Genomic DNA, 14,584 nt, shown 5'->3' with positions numbered 1-14,584 from the left:
GTCCTTGATTATTCGATATTCGACACACACCTTTTGTGCTCATTTAATCACTGATAGTTGAACTGCGATGTTCTTGGTGCTCGGATAAATGTTTTGTAGTGGTTAAATGCGTATGTCCTTGATTATTCGATATTCGATTCGATATTCGGAACCAAGTATTCGTATTCGATTCGTATTCGAAAAAATTGATATTCGCACACCCCTAGTTAACAGACCACTGCGGCGACCCGCATTGGGGGAAAGCGAAAGCATTGATGCCTCCTTCGCACTCGTCGCCTCTCTTTCCTTCACTTTTGACTGTTTGCCTCTTTTTACTTCCAATTTTAACGTCTATCGCTATTTTCACGTTCTCGCACTACATGCACGTCCGGGGCTATTTTGACGTCTAAGTGATCTTTTGTCTTCTGATTAATTATTTACTCCAGATCAATCAAATTTGGTGCACAACGTTATTTTATCATCCTATGTCACTTGGTTGTGTTTTCCCTCCACAATTTTGACGCCTCGTACTGTTGTCACGTCCTCGCACTATATCGACGTCCGATACTATTTTGACGCCTTTGGGACATTTTTGGCTCTAATTAATTAACTAATTACTCCACAGCGACCACATTTTGACGTGCATCATCCTCACATCATCCTCGATCACGCACAGTCATTCTTTTTCGCTTAACTCTCACACGAATTGAGAAAACGCCGCCGACACGTTTTGCGGACACGAAACTATCAACTTAGCCAAGTAATGCTTTCGCTTTAATAACCTAAAATTATTGTTCGATGGACTTGTGCACTGCTGCCTGCGCCCATGTTTTTCATCACTATCTGCTTGCAGTGGTTTGCCGATAGCTCACGCCACTTGGCCTGTTTAGCGTTGCATTATGTGCTGCGCGTATATGCGTCGGTATAGTTGCTTGATGTGGCTTTGTGCGCTTTGAACACACCTATGCGAGACGATTACACCGGCTGTCGAGCTCTGGGGGTATGCTGTGTTTGCTCTGCATTCGATGCAGCTAACCCATAGCTAACTGCCCGCCTTTGTTGCCGGTAGTATGCGCCATGCGGTCTCTTGCGCTGCATAATTCGCTACGCTAGTACACGTCAGGGCTTGACATCCAATGCACTTTGCTCGATACGACAGCGACTCGTATTCGCTGCAGTGAATTGTGCAACACGTGACTAAGCGACATGCGCTACTGGCCACTGTGGCGGGCGATTAATTGCGTTCGAATCAAAAGCACACTGAACCCATCGTCCCTCAAGGCTGAGCAGTCGGTGCAATCGCCTCGCAGTGGTGTGTTGCAAGCTCAAAAAGCCACACACAGTAACAGGGTGTATGGACTCGTATTAGCGTAAATGGAGGAGTGGTGCGGCTTCCCCAACGAGAAAACTGTGCAGCTGTCAAATGCTTTTAGTGGCTGGCGACCGCGAAGACAGAACCACCGTCGGATGTTGAAGAATGAGTAGCCTGAAAATAGGAGCGCTTTGTAGCCTTTTCATACAGCCCTTTCAGATTAAATATTTTTGAAGAACCCGAAACAGTGCAAAGCGTTACCATCTGCCAAGACCCTTCACGAGGACAGTACATAATAGTTGTATACTGCCAGTGCTCCCCTGTGGGGCTGTGTTTCGGAGGGTAACGGAGAGACTTGAAATTAAGTAGACGGCAGCAGCTACACTGTTAGCAAAAAAAACACCCAAAAGGGAGTAAATGGCTTGTCCCCTAACGCACACACAAAAGGAGTTTTTTTACTCCATATGTGTGGTGTTTTTTTACTCCCTTATATAAGGGAGTTATTTTGGAGTGAAAAGGGAGTAAATTTTTTACTACCCACAGAGATGGAACCCAAAAATGGCGCCATGTTTATCCTCATTCAGGCTCATTCTTACAGCAGTGACAGCGGCGGAAACGGGCAGTAGCTCTGCGGCCCGCCGGTAACCTAACTTGGGAAACTGCGCTGCCCTAATGTGACCCCGCGTCACGCATTCTTTCCGCCATCTGTTAGCCCAGCGGTGGCGTACGCGTCAGGAGTCGTCTGCTTGTCCTTTTGCTGTACGAGCTCGTTTCGTTGGCCATGTTCGTAGATAAAGGGATGTAACATTATAATCAGTAGCTTGAAAACTGAAAAGGAGCCGCTGAGTGGTTTTCACGGTCATGCACCACGCTATATTTGACCCAAAACCAGACCAGAAAAGATAAAAATACACCTTATGGTAGTTTGGAATGGCAGTGTTGCTTTTATATTCACTTCATTAAGGCTTGGCTTTTAAATATGACTGAGAAAAAATGTGGCCTCATGAGCTCAATCAAGAGCTCAGCGTTGGCACTATGTTCTATCACAGTTCCATGTACATGCAACACATAATCTGCTGCAATACATTGCAAGAACCACACTGTAAAAAGCCTGTGAGAATTAGGCCTAAGTGGGGGCTGTAACGGGGTGACGACACAAACAAAGGAAAGTCAGGTATCGTTAGAGCACTGGAGGCTTCACAGGAGCGATTGAATTATGTAACGTACTGCAGCGGAAAACGGCGACAAGTCGATATCTTCTACCGTGGCAGGCGCCCGTGAAAGAGCAGAAGTCAGCAGAGATCCAGCGACGATGGTAACCAAGCGGTCGTCACTCACCGCCGTTATTTGACAACTGACTAAAAGCAGACGAGACGCTAGGCGGCGGGGCGGATTGTACAAAATGGTGTTTTTTTCACTCCATTTCGGCACTGGTGGATTATTTGGCACAATTAACTCCCTTTCTAGACCGCACTGTAAACAAAAATATACCGAAAAGGGAGTAAAAATGGTGGCGGCCACCCTTTTTTACTCCATTTGTGAAAACATATACTCCATGAGTGGGGAGTAAAAAGGTGGACTGTCCTCCATTTTACTCCCATGAGGGAATAAAGGAGTAAAAATGAAGATTTACCAGCATTTACTCCAATCTAGGAAGGGAATTAATTGCGCCAAATTGTGGGAGCAGTCAGCTTACGGCAGCATCCGATCGCGACAGCTGGCATAGCACCACAGCGCAAAACAATGCAGAAAAGCTATCGCCAATACCCGCCGATCAGAGATAATGGGATTCCACACAAGCCGATTTTCCTCAAAAACGGGTTCCGCTGTCACCCGATAAGAGCGCAACGAGGCGACCTGTGAGCATAACATCGACCAGGCAGCCACGGCGCTGTCGGAGCAACCAGGTAGTAACAAAAGGCGAGGCTTTTTTAACGATCCCTGCGAAATGTGAACACCGAATACAGCGTCTACTCAGTCTCGTCCTTTAAAAACGGGGCAGCAATAATAATCAGTGCTGGGACGCTACGATCTACGGGTAGCAAGCCTGGCCTCCGGATGGCAGGCACGAAAGAAGATCTCCGGAAGAACCTTACGAAGTGTGGCGAAGATCTTATGCTTGCAATTTATCACTGCCGGTGACGTCTTCGCTGCAGTTGCGGTGACCAGAATTTCACGATAAAGCCCCGCAGTCACGGTGGTTGCACTACGTCCGCCATATTCCACAACAGAAGCATTGTCGCCAGACTGCTGCCTGCCGTTCTCGTTGAAGTCAGCGAGTTATGAACGTAAGGCCGTTGTGGGATGCAGAGAGCAGTCACAGAACAGTTATGTAACGTATTGAAGTTCCGGCTAGTTTATTGTTCAATATTCGTTGTCCCGTCTCGTAATTTCTTCTGTCTGCGTCTTTATTTTGCTGCGCTGTTGAGAGGCTGGGACCCGAAGAGAACGCTCCGGGAGATGCACTGAGCGTTGTGTCGTGCGCGTGTTCAGCTTAGTATATGTGTTAAGCGGTAACCGCATGAGGCGATATTCCTTCGCGATGCGTCGCGCAATGACGACGCCGTCGCCCACCGCTGTCGCTGGCGCAAACCGCACGAAGCGACTCGGCGTCGGAGCGGCGCGTTTTCACTGTTGCTCGACTGCTGCCACTTCAGCGTTCAGTCATTTTGCGTTAATTAACGCGTAGAACAACGTTCCTAAGGCTCCACACAAGATAAAGCACAATAAAAACATTGACAAAAATATATGTGTGCAATAATTTTATTTTTGTCCAATACGCAAAGTCACGTGAAAGAAAAGCGCACGCATTTTTTCCTTCCTCTATGAGCGCGCGCTCTTTCAGTCTGCTGCCGGCCTCCCCAGCGTCTTTGTCCGCCATTGTACGCCGACGGAAACTCGCAATGCCTGTCTTTCTGCCATCCCCTCACCCCTTTCCTTTCACTTTTACACACTGCCTGCTATCCTTCATTTCCGCTGCCTCAGCTCAGGTGCTTCCAGCGGCGATAGCAGATGCCGGGGTAGAAAAATTCTTTTACCTTCCATATTCAATGCAAAATAAAAAAAAACCACTACACAACAACCTGCCATGGTGAGGGCACGGCCGGTCTCAACATAAGGCCTGCGGGCTGTTACTTCCCCCCCTGAGCTACGTCACGCGAAAGAGGCCCACATACAAGTTCCGTGCAGCACGTCTCGAAGCTACGAGCAGCGCACTCGTGTTGAAAATGAGGCCTGGAAGGTACACAAATGAGGCCTGGACCGAGAAGTCAGAGTGGGGGACGAAGGAGACGACAATGCGATCCGTTCTGGTAACACGTGACACTTCCTTTACTGCCTGGGGGAAAGCCACGGCATGTCGCGACATGCTTCCGAACGCACATTTTTTTCTAGATGTTGACTGTGCCTAACCTCGTGCTGCGCGTGCGGTTGTGTCCGAGACGATGTTCTAGTGCCATCGCTGGATTGCGGAATGTGGATTACGCTTCTGCCAGGATATGCCTAACAAGTGCTGCGTGCCCAATTGCCGGACTAACTACAAATCGGGTCCCAAAAACCACGTTTTCAAGTTTCCCCGGCATGAAGAAGAACAGAACGCCTGGATTAGGGCAATACCACGAGAGAACTTAGTTGTATCACCGCAGTCCAGGGTAAGATGTTCGAAACTTCCTTATAGAATAGTTACTTTTGCAAACTACGATAAGCTTATGCTCATGCATTGTAAAAAAAAGTGTATTTAAACTAGCAGCTGGTTAGCACTGTGGGTAGCGAATGCAGACTTTCAAGAAAACTATTGCCAAGCTACAACTGCTATTTAAACAAAAATTTAACTTCCTTCTAGGTTTGCGAGCTTCACTTTATTGAGGCTGACATCGTGCGAGAGGCCTCCCACATCGACGAGGTTACAGGGCGCACCACCACTTCACCCCTTTCGCATCTGCGCCTTCGCCCAGGTGCAATCCCTTCTTACACTTCTAAGCCAAGCACCTCAAGGGATGACCCAGACTCGGAGCGCATGCGTCTTGACGCTGCTGCTTTGAGGAAAGCGCTTGAAGAGTCAGCTGAAGTGTTCCGCGAAGAGCAAGAAGCAGATAGGATTCTAAACCTAAAAGACTGGACGGAATATATAGGAAGCAAAAAGTCTGCATTCTGGCATGCTATTGAAGGGAGTGAACGCCATATTTTAGTGCACATCACTGGAGACGATCAGCTCCATGCATCAAATATTCAGTTGCAGTAAAAGCCGACCTTAGCGTGACAGTTCACTTCGTAAAAATGCCAATAACAAAACTAGGCACCAATTTCTCCGTCCCAACAGTAGCAAACAGCAAGAAAGCAATGGTGGAGCTACTTGAGGTCATTGAAAAAAGCAGTGGCGACCTCAGTCAAAGTCCTGAATCTGCTAACGACGACATCTGCAAGCAGATTCTTCTCCTGCTGGAAAAGTTATCTTTTTCGCCCACAGATGAGAGCACGAACATCATACAATTTCTTAGCGAGCAATTGAAGCTACTCTCAATGAAAAAAGTTCGGAGACGCTACTAAGCCGACTTCATGATATTTTGCTGCCTACGTTTCACTGTATCGCCTCACGCATACCAATATATCCGCGGACCTGGAATCATGACTCTGCCGCACCCAGTGACCATTCGATCAATATGCTCACCGTATGGCATGAATCCTCAAGTCGAACATCAGAGTGAATCGTTCCTCCGCTACATGGCCGGAAGAATCACCGACTTGAATGTTCGCCAACGTTTTGTGACACTGATGGTGGACGAAATTCACATCAAGCCTTATTTCGATTATAAAGGAGGCAATATTACAGGTGCTGCTCTGAACAGCTCGGGTGCAGCAACCAACGCACTTGTCTTTATGGTGCAGAGCCTCTTGTGCCAATTTGAGGAAGCCGCTCACATCGTCCCTGTCCAAAAAGCTGAATCAGAGTATCTGCACCAGTTGCTGCGGAAAGTAATATGTGGCCTGGAAGAAATTGGCTACAGGTTAGTGTGTGTTGTAAGTGACAACAATGCCATCAACACAAAGGGTATGTCTCACTTCTCGTCACCTCCTTCTAAACAAATTGTTTATTCGCATCCATTGGACCCTGCAAGGCCTCTTTTTTTGTAATAGACCCGGTACACATACTAAAGTGTATACGCAATAATTGGCTTAACCAGAAAAACGACCAACATTGTTTCTACTTTCCCGAGTTCGAAAAAGACCACACTGGAGGACAGCGAATGCTCTCTGCGTCATTTGCTACCATCAGGAATCTATACAACTTGGAGTGCGAGAGGCTGTTAAGCTATGGCTACAGACTGTCAAGAAAAGCTCTCAATCCATCGAACATCGAACGACAAAATGTAAAATTGGCTTTGCAAATTTTCAATGAATACCTTCCTCAGGCCCTGCGAGCCCTTGGGATGAAGCACAACCTCTTATTTTTCGAAGGGACTGCCACTTTCATTGAGTTGGTGGTGAAATGGTGGAAGATTGTGAACGTGAGGACGCCTTGGAAGGGAAAAAGGCTTATACCCCTGCCACACGGCAAATTTTGCCATTCCCATCGAATGACATTCGTTCAAAACGACATTAGTTTGCTGCCACACGAGAAAATCTAATGTCATTCGATGAAAACGACATTAGGTATCGAATGAGTTCCCTGAACATATTCGCCTGCGTCGTCCGAGCTAATGTGTTCCCTCGACACCAGAGACTTGGTGAGAATATACACCAAAAAACACGATTACAAAAACGTCACAAGCACTGTAATATTTCCGCGTCCCCACGATTGTGCTGTCGTTCATTTATGTATATAAAAATGCCAAATAGAATTGGAAAAAAATAAAACTCACTCTCGCTACCAGCCTTGAGTGGTTAACATTCACAACTTGGCGACGCCCAGCTCGCCCGCTTCGGACCGAATACTGCGTCGCCGCTGCATTTTTCGACGCGATAGCTTGCTCTAAACGGTTGTATTCGCTTTTATTTTGTGCATTCTCATCCCTCCGTAACAATATAGGTTTGAAATATCAGTCGCTTTTGAGATAAATTTCAGGATTTCTTGATGCTAGGCTTAACTATGTACGGCGTACACTGTCGTCATAGCAACGACTCCGAGCGAAGTATTTCTCCAACTTTCCACTAGAATCTACATTTTCATTTCATCCAATTGATTTACACTAAAAAAAACAAAGCCTTCGAATGCATTCATTACTGCCGTTAATAAAAGAGAAAAACGTTTTTTCGGCACTAAGTTCAGGAGGTTTGACTTGCTATCGTCCAGATGGCGCCACAGTATGTTATGCTTCTCGCGCGGTACGCTAGTCACACCCAACCACCGTGCTCCCTACCAAAACTGTTGTGAGGACGGGCGGCAGTGCGCGCAAGGTGCGCCCGTAGCATGCGCAAAGCTTTTGCGGACGCACAGCTAATACTGTCTAATTTCACCATAGAGAGCATTTCACAATATGACGTCCGCCATTTGCCTGCCGCCGCTGGCTGAGGTTTGGCTTGGCTTGGACTTGTGGTGGATAGCAGTGATCAACACGTTATTGAAATCAACGTTTGTAGATCCCTCGCGCACAGCGCGCCTATCTAAATACTTTGATTAAAATGAGGATGAAGATATTAGAATCGGTTTCCATTAGCAAAGCAATACTTTTTGCAACGTATTGAAGCATACATCGAAATTTTTGTATGCTGTACTCACTGTACTCTCTTTCCATCGCAATCGCCATCATTTGCAAATGACATTAGTTTTTGCCGTGTAGCAGCGCGCAGAAAAAATGACATTAAGTCGAACAAATGTCATTCGATGAGAATGACATTAAATTTGCCGTGTGGCAGGGGTATTAGAGACAAGTTGCAAGAACCAGTGTTTAATTCGGAAAATGACATCAAGATTAATTTCCTTCACAATCTCTTGGCCTGGTTGGAGGAGTGGAAAGGCAAAAGTTTGGACAGCGGTACGCTAACAAGAGAGACCCATGCCGCTATCGACCACACAACATATGCTTTTGTGGAGTTTACGAAGTACTGCTTCGAAGAGCTCAAGCTATCATATGTCCTTCTAGGAAAGATCCAAACCGACAGTCTGGAGGAGCGCTTCGGAAAGTACAGGATGCTAGCTGGATCCCAGTATCATGTGTCGATGAGGCAAGTGTATGAATGTGAAAAGAAGCTACAGCTACAAAGCACTTTGCCAGCCATCAGTAAGGATGAGCGATGGGATGAGCTTCACTTGCGACCAGACTATCCACGACCTAGCCTAAATGTAGTGGTGACCGAAGATGCACCGTCGGAACTAAAAGACATCGTCCCGGTGCTGGTATATGTGGCAGGCTATGCAGTGTACGCAACACTTAAAAAGGTCAAGTGTACAAAATGCAGGGATGCGCTCACGGAAAAAAGGACGACATCAATATCCGACACGGATGGACGATACGACCTTGTGAAGCAACATGACAGGGGCGGGCTTGTTTACCCAGCAACATTTGCCGTCAACGCTGTCGCACACAACTACGTAGTTGTTAAGCAACTATCAACAAACAAGGACTTTTTCATTTAGTCACGGACCTCACGCTTGAACTGCTCGCCGGTGACGATTCCTCAGAGTTTGACACCTGCGAGGATGGCCACAAGTGCGAAGTTGTTCTAAAACACCTCTTGTGGTGTAGCACGAACAATTTTCTCAAGAACTACTGCTGCAAGATGAACGACAAAATATTGGATGACAACGCCAAGGCGAAAAAGAGAAAAGCTGAGACTCTGCGGAATAAGGCAGCGGTTCCGTTGTAAATAGCAACATGAGTGTTTTATATGTCAACTTCTAAACCCACTTGTTATGTTGTAAAAACTTAAACTGTGGCAATGTATGTACCTGTATCGAAAGCGATCGTATTCATGTAAAATATGACCCTAGAACAAATACATGTATCTCCAATAACAATACACATACGCAGTTGTGAAAGCTATTCGAGAGTTTTTGATTCTTCATTATCGCTATGCTTCATAAAACCATGTGAAAAAAAGGAAAAGTTTTAAAATATTGGCAAATTTATTTCAAGTAATGCATGAAGAAAAACATCTACTGAGAAAGTCGAGAAGGCGCAATGCGATAGAGGTGCTGACATCAGTGCTTAAACAATCTTTGCACAGATGGTTTGCGGCTAGTGCCTCAAAATAAATTCCGCGTAAATTGTCTGCTATTCATTCCAGTATTTTAACTAAAGAAAAAAATGTGGACTGATAAATGTAAGCTTATTGCTGCTAGTTGATTCCGGTCGCGATTCCTTAAGCTCCGCCGTAAGTGGCGGCGACTGTGGGCCTCTTTTCGTGACGTCACGGGAGGAGCACCGGCCGTGGTGAGGGCTACGTCGGCTGCGTCTCCGGTGAAAAAAAAAAAAAAAAAACGACTTTCGCGCGCAAAACGGCTCGGAAGTTGCGTACCCGCAAGACCTACCGTCATTGGCTAGTCTCGCGCGGCACTTCCGGGCGATGGGCGATATTTTCTGCAAACCCAGAAACCGGGCGACGCAATGAGCGACAGTGGTTCGGCGGCCCTCATTTCATCGCGCGGCGTGTCGCCGCGAATTATCGCCTCATGCGGTTAGCGCTTTAATATGCGAATATGTAACAAGATATCTTTGTAGTTTATCTCTCCCCATTCTTTCTAACTGTCCCTTCACTTCTTTCATTTCATTACTACAGCCCGCCTGGTATCCTTTGACTTCCGCTGCCCCAGCTCAGGTGCCGCACGGTCGCAGTCTACAGGTGTTTCGAATGTCATGACACCCTGCGCGCGCATATATATACTAGCTCACTTACAAGCAAAGGTCCCAATTAAGTGAAAAATTACCCAAAGAATGAGTTCTTGGGAAGCCTACACTTTTTATTGGTCTGGTTTTGAGAATATATGTAAGCATTACAGATGACAGCCATTAAGTTTCTCACAGCACCAGACGGGGGATGTTCAGAGGAAGCGGTCAGGTACATCAAAATGATCCGCTTTCTCCTTTGTTACACAATTCAGTGACCCCTTATGTTAAAACCCCATTGTTCCTTACTTCCCTTAAACCATCTGTGCTTCTCACTAGATGCTACGTTTTTGCGGGACATTCAATCTAAGAAGTAAGGCCTTTGTGTGAGGATATTAATGGGCCTTACGAATAGGCTCAAGGGCGCCCGCAGAACTTTTTCCAGGGGGGTGCACCCGATGGCCGGGTATAGGGGAGGCGGTAGGTTAGCACCAAAAAGGAACTATTTGTAGTATAAATTGCGCACATGAAACAAAAATTAGGGCTAGGCTTGGAGAACAAACAGAATTTATTAATTAACAATGAATTGAACTCGATAAGCAAAATTCGATAACTTAATATGACCTAAGCGTGCTAATCAAGCTGTGTAGTTGTTTTCTACTAGTGCATAAATAACCGCAATTCCAGGAGGGGGGGGGGGCAGTCGCCCCACTTGCCCCCCCCCCCCCTTCCGGACGCCCATGTCAAGGGCCGTTGGCATACTCCTCTAAGCCACTAATAAGAATGAGGAAGTTCAGACCGGGAATAAAAACGAAGTCTCAGAAATGCAGTGAAAGTATGAGTAGTTTATTTCAACCCGACTTTTCAGACGCTTGCCTGCCGTGGAACCGCTCCTTCAGTTGAAATTCTTCTCGTGCAGAGGACGATGACTCCCATCTCAAAGACTGTGGATCTCACCCATGAAAAAAATGCGGTTGTTTTTTCGATCCCTGATGTAGTAGATGAACGGGCGATCCACGGTGAACGGGGTGATATCCGGTGGAGGTCCATCCGCCGAACTGGGGGTCACTGCGGGCTCGACGGTTCCTTCTTCATCGACCTCAAAAGACGCCTTGTGGAAGGCGGCCGAGATGTAGGTCGGCGTGGTCGCGCTGATTCCGCTGAAGTCGGCCCACTCTCCGAAGACGACGTTGAGTCCCAGGGCTCGCATGGTGGGCACCAGGTCGTAGCTGACGCTCACGTTGAACTTGGGCAGGCTGAGCGCTACCAGACAGGGGTAGAGACTCCTGCCGAGGTCTTCGAGAACCGCAAGCGACAGGTCGTCCCTGAGCTCTGCGAGCTCCACCGCGGAGTCCGGAAGCAGCACCACCATGGCGAACCTGTTTCCCGAGCACGGGATCTCCACGGCGGCCGCGCCGAGCTCGTCGAGACGAGTGTAGGGGAAGTAGCTGGTGAGTTGCATCATCGGCTTACTGACCTCGGTGGTACCCAGGTTGAAAAAGGACTTGTTCCCTGAGTCCCACGGGTCGAACATGGTCAGCCAGGTAGCCTTGAAGTGGACGGTGTTGGACAGGAAGAGAACCATGCCCAGCGGCTCATCTTCGGGCAGGATGCTGTCGATGTTTTCTCGCTCCAAAGCGTTGACCTCCGCGGGGTCGACTCCGAAGCTGGCGAAGTCCACGGACATGAGCTCTGCGTCAAACACATCTTGCAGCTGCTGCCTGTAGCTTTCGGAGATATCGAAGCTGTCCTGCACCAGGACTATGTTGTCCACTTCCAGCGTCACGTTCGAGTACGTGCGCTCGAGGAAGAGCCTGTACGCCTGGAGGACCCAGGACTTGTCCGTGAGGCCGACCTCGGTGTGACCCAGCACCGATGACAGCTGGTCTTCCGAGCTCTCCGCGGCGCCGGCGTAGGCCATGGCGAAAACGGCGGCGATGTAAGTCGGCGAGAAGAACACGTTGGAAGAGGGATCCTCCGTCGCCAAGCGCTTGAGGAGGTTCACAGCGAAGTGGTTGTGAGCTTTCACGAGCGGCGCACCGTCAAACAACATGGTGGATGTTTTCCGAGGTCTGGAGGTCGCATGTAAGGCGCCTCTTTTTATACCGACTGGCAGTGGTGTTTTTTTTTTTTGCTTCTTCCCCCTTCCTCTGCGGTGGCCAATGGGAGTTTCGATTTTTACCCCGGCCAGGCACAGCGAATGGCGCCTGAAGAATTTTCTCTCTCGTGAAAAAACGCTGTTCTGATTGGCTTAGCTTTGAAGCACGAGCGTCAAGCCACGCGCATGATTCATCGTAGCAGGAACAGCAAGAAGGGCGCGGTACCCTCCAGTCCGGACAATGGATCGCCCCCTCCCGACTGGGTCGCGCACAAAGCCGCGGAAACACCTGGTTGAGCCTTCTTTCGGGAAATTCCAGTGTGGGAAAGAGTGCTCTGCTGCCAACTCTCGAGAGACGCTGCCATAGATTATTTGGTGACCTCACCAAGGGCACAAAGGAGACTGTCTTTGAGGCAGATGGACAGATGTCAGCAGATGTTACTCTGGGTAGGCATATTAGTCAGCGTTCCTTTCCTGCCAGGCTTGAGGAACGTTGGCTTGACTATCTGGCGGATATTTCTGGGAACGGCGAAGTGGTCACCTCTAAGAAGTCTCGTCTAGCGAGAACCGGATTCATGCTTTCGCTTTGTCCGATAGATAGGTGCAATACACAGATGTAGAACTAAGGTCCCTAGATCGGCTTTAATAGATGGGCTGCGGTGTCTTGCACCTGACACTTGGACTACCTCGTCTCTTGCTGGTCTCCAGTGATGACTTGACCCAGTTCGGCGGCGAGGAGCTATGTATATTGATTTACGAACGCCCAGGCCTTTACAGGCATTGCACGAAAATGTAACTACAGAGAGGAGTAATTGTTTCTATTTATAGAAAGAAAAACGAACAAGGGTCGAAGGGGGTAGGCTTAGCCTTCCAGCCAACGTTTCGGCAAACGGATGAAGACAGGGCGCCTCTGGTCGAAACGTCGGCTGGCGGACATATTTTTTGTCGACAAAAGTGCCATCTTATCGGCTTCTCTTTGTTGTGGATCCCTGTTTATAAAATGCTAGGCGAAGAAATACGTGGTTGTGCGTAAAAAAAAAATATTACTAATACAATTCGCGGTATACACTCCTCACCCGGTTTACCGAGGCAACTTTGTTTGGAATTTTTTTCAGATTGCGCCTGCACCAGGTGCATCGAATTATTTTGGGAATTTCAGGCCATATTGGCGGATATTGAACAAGAAATTTTTGCACAGTCCACAAATAGTTTTCACGTGACGTCTCACTCAAGAACGAAGCGTTAAATGCCCCTCAAAGGGGCCCCCTCCCGGCCTATGGGGTGTACCGATTCCCTCCCTAGACAGATTCCGTTGGATCTGCTAGTGTGAAATCGAGGTAGGGGGGCCAAGGTTAACCACAGCTTAATCTAGGATTAACCGTGGTGTCATGAAAATTGGGCATGGAGAGCGCGTCGCCCTATTTTGCCGCTTTGGTCATCGCCTCCCATTTGGCGAAGAGACAGAACATTTCTATCCGGCTTGAGTGCAAGATTATCTCCGAAAATATTATTTAAAAAGATTCAAGATTATCTTCAGGGAGCAATCACTGAACGTTGAGCTATTTTATTCCAGCGAAGTAATACAGATAATGATTTGCAGATTATACTGTGCATTTTCGAGCTTGGCTACGGCTCATGCGTCAAGTACACATTTCGAATTCTGCTTATCCCTAGCTTTGACATGAAGGACAGGCTGGTGGGGAGGTGACAGCTTTCTAATTTGCCCGCAGTCACGTGTGTGTGATCCATCCATCTGCCGCACTAATCCCCGGAATGCATTCACTTACATTCTGTAAATTAGTATCCTATACCGTCTACCGCTTGTGGTTCTAGCTGACCGACCAGCCGCGGTTGCTGACTACGTAGTTATGGCATTCGTCTGCTGGTCCCAAGGTCGTGGGATCGAATCCTGGCCGCAGTGTCTGGTTTTCGTGGAAGGAATGCAAAAAAAAACTTGCCAATTGTTTAGCTCTGGTTAAACCGTGTAAATTGCGCAAGCAATGGTATGCGCGTCCTTCTACCGATTCTTCCGCGCGTTGCCTTCGAATGGTGGCATTGAGGCGTTCCTAAGCGGTGAGGGGTTGAGATTCATCGGCTTCATAGCCTTTGGGAAACGCGCCTCGAAGACCGCAACGTTGAACCTGTCGTTTCGCCCTGAATTCATTTTAGCCAAATGTTGCTGCAGGTAACGGACATTTACAAAAAATTGTACTTTTTACCGGATTGGTTTCCTTTCCTGATGCGCTGTATATCCTTGCCTACCTTTTCGTTATAATACCCATTCTACCTAACAAATATTCATAAATTAGGGTGCCAAAGAATTCCCAGAAAAAAGACCCGTTTATTGTTTTAGTTACAAGGATTACGCTTCTAGCGCACGCAGGATGGCTTGCGCTACCACTGGCCACCCTGGGGAGTAAAGAAAGGGGGCCC

At 47.8% G+C, this 14,584-nt stretch overlaps 2 protein-coding genes across 2 annotated transcripts in view; one reads left to right on the top strand and one right to left on the bottom strand.

Annotated features, from left to right (window-relative positions):
* The window catches only part of LOC149366712 (flap endonuclease GEN homolog 1-like), a 361,675-nt gene that overhangs the window by 41,673 nt on the left and 305,418 nt on the right, over nt 1-14,584 (top strand). The window lies entirely within an intron of this gene.
* LOC149366731 (iripin-8-like) lies at nt 10,991-12,106 on the bottom strand. Its single transcript, XM_089568435.1, has one exon. The coding sequence runs from the start codon at nt 12,104-12,106 to the stop codon at nt 10,991-10,993; it is 1,116 nt and encodes a 371-aa protein (XP_089424561.1).

This window comes from Amblyomma mixtum, chromosome 1 (genome assembly GCF_055824585.1).
Source record: "Amblyomma mixtum isolate Tamu chromosome 1, ASM5582458v1, whole genome shotgun sequence".
In the NCBI taxonomy this organism is placed as follows: Eukaryota; Metazoa; Arthropoda; class Arachnida; order Ixodida; family Ixodidae; genus Amblyomma; species Amblyomma mixtum.
Note: the sequence above shows the minus strand (reverse complement) of the source record. Positions and strands in the feature narration are given on the sequence as shown.

Coding starts and splice junctions, on each gene's coding strand:
- LOC149366731 (XM_089568435.1), bottom strand. CDS start 12,106: ATGTTGTTTGACGGTGCGCCGCTCGTGAAAGCTCACAACCACTTCGCT.